Source organism: Opisthorchis viverrini (assembly GCF_000715545.1).
Source record: "Opisthorchis viverrini unplaced genomic scaffold opera_v5_57, whole genome shotgun sequence".
Lineage (NCBI taxonomy): Eukaryota > Metazoa > Platyhelminthes > Trematoda > Opisthorchiida > Opisthorchiidae > Opisthorchis > Opisthorchis viverrini.
The window spans coordinates 518,800-519,220 of record NW_008751714.1 but is presented as its reverse complement, the minus strand read 5'-3'; the positions used below and the strand labels follow the sequence as shown (position 1 = coordinate 519,220).

The window sequence follows — 421 nt, the reverse complement described above, 5'->3', positions numbered from 1 at the left end:
CCTCCGACAGATTCTGGAACAGCGACACTGCTTTCAGCAACCAACAGTGGTTGTTTTTCTCGATCTGAAAGCTGCCTTTGACTCTGTGGACCGCCAAGCATTATGGCAGTGTCTGTGGAGCAAAGGTGTACCCCATAAATTCTTGACCCTCATCAAGGGGCTGTACACCAACTCCCGTAACGGTGTAAAGGTCTACGGGAAGCTCTGTCCTGAATTCACCACATCCACTGGTGTCCGACAGGGCTGTCCTCTTTCACCTTTCCTCTTCAACTTCGTCATTGACACGATCATGAAAGACGCACTACCAGCCTCTAATGCCTGTGGGGTCGAAGTGCTCCCTGGGCCTCCGCTCACAGATATCGAGTACGCAGACGACATAGCTCTTCTGGGATCTGATCCCGTTGTAATGCAAACAATATTA

General features: G+C 50.6%; 1 protein-coding gene across 1 annotated transcript in view; it reads left to right on the top strand.

Moving 5' to 3' along the window:
* T265_13343 (hypothetical protein) overlaps positions 1-403 on the top strand; it is a gene marked incomplete at both ends in the record, with an annotated part of 2,940 nt that extends 2,537 nt beyond the window's left edge. Inside the window, one exon of the mRNA XM_009168454.1 lies at positions 38-403. Coding sequence (XP_009166718.1) covers positions 38-403 — 366 coding nt within the window. The remainder of the gene's footprint in view (positions 1-37) is intronic.
* Positions 404-421: the final 18 nt, after the last annotated feature.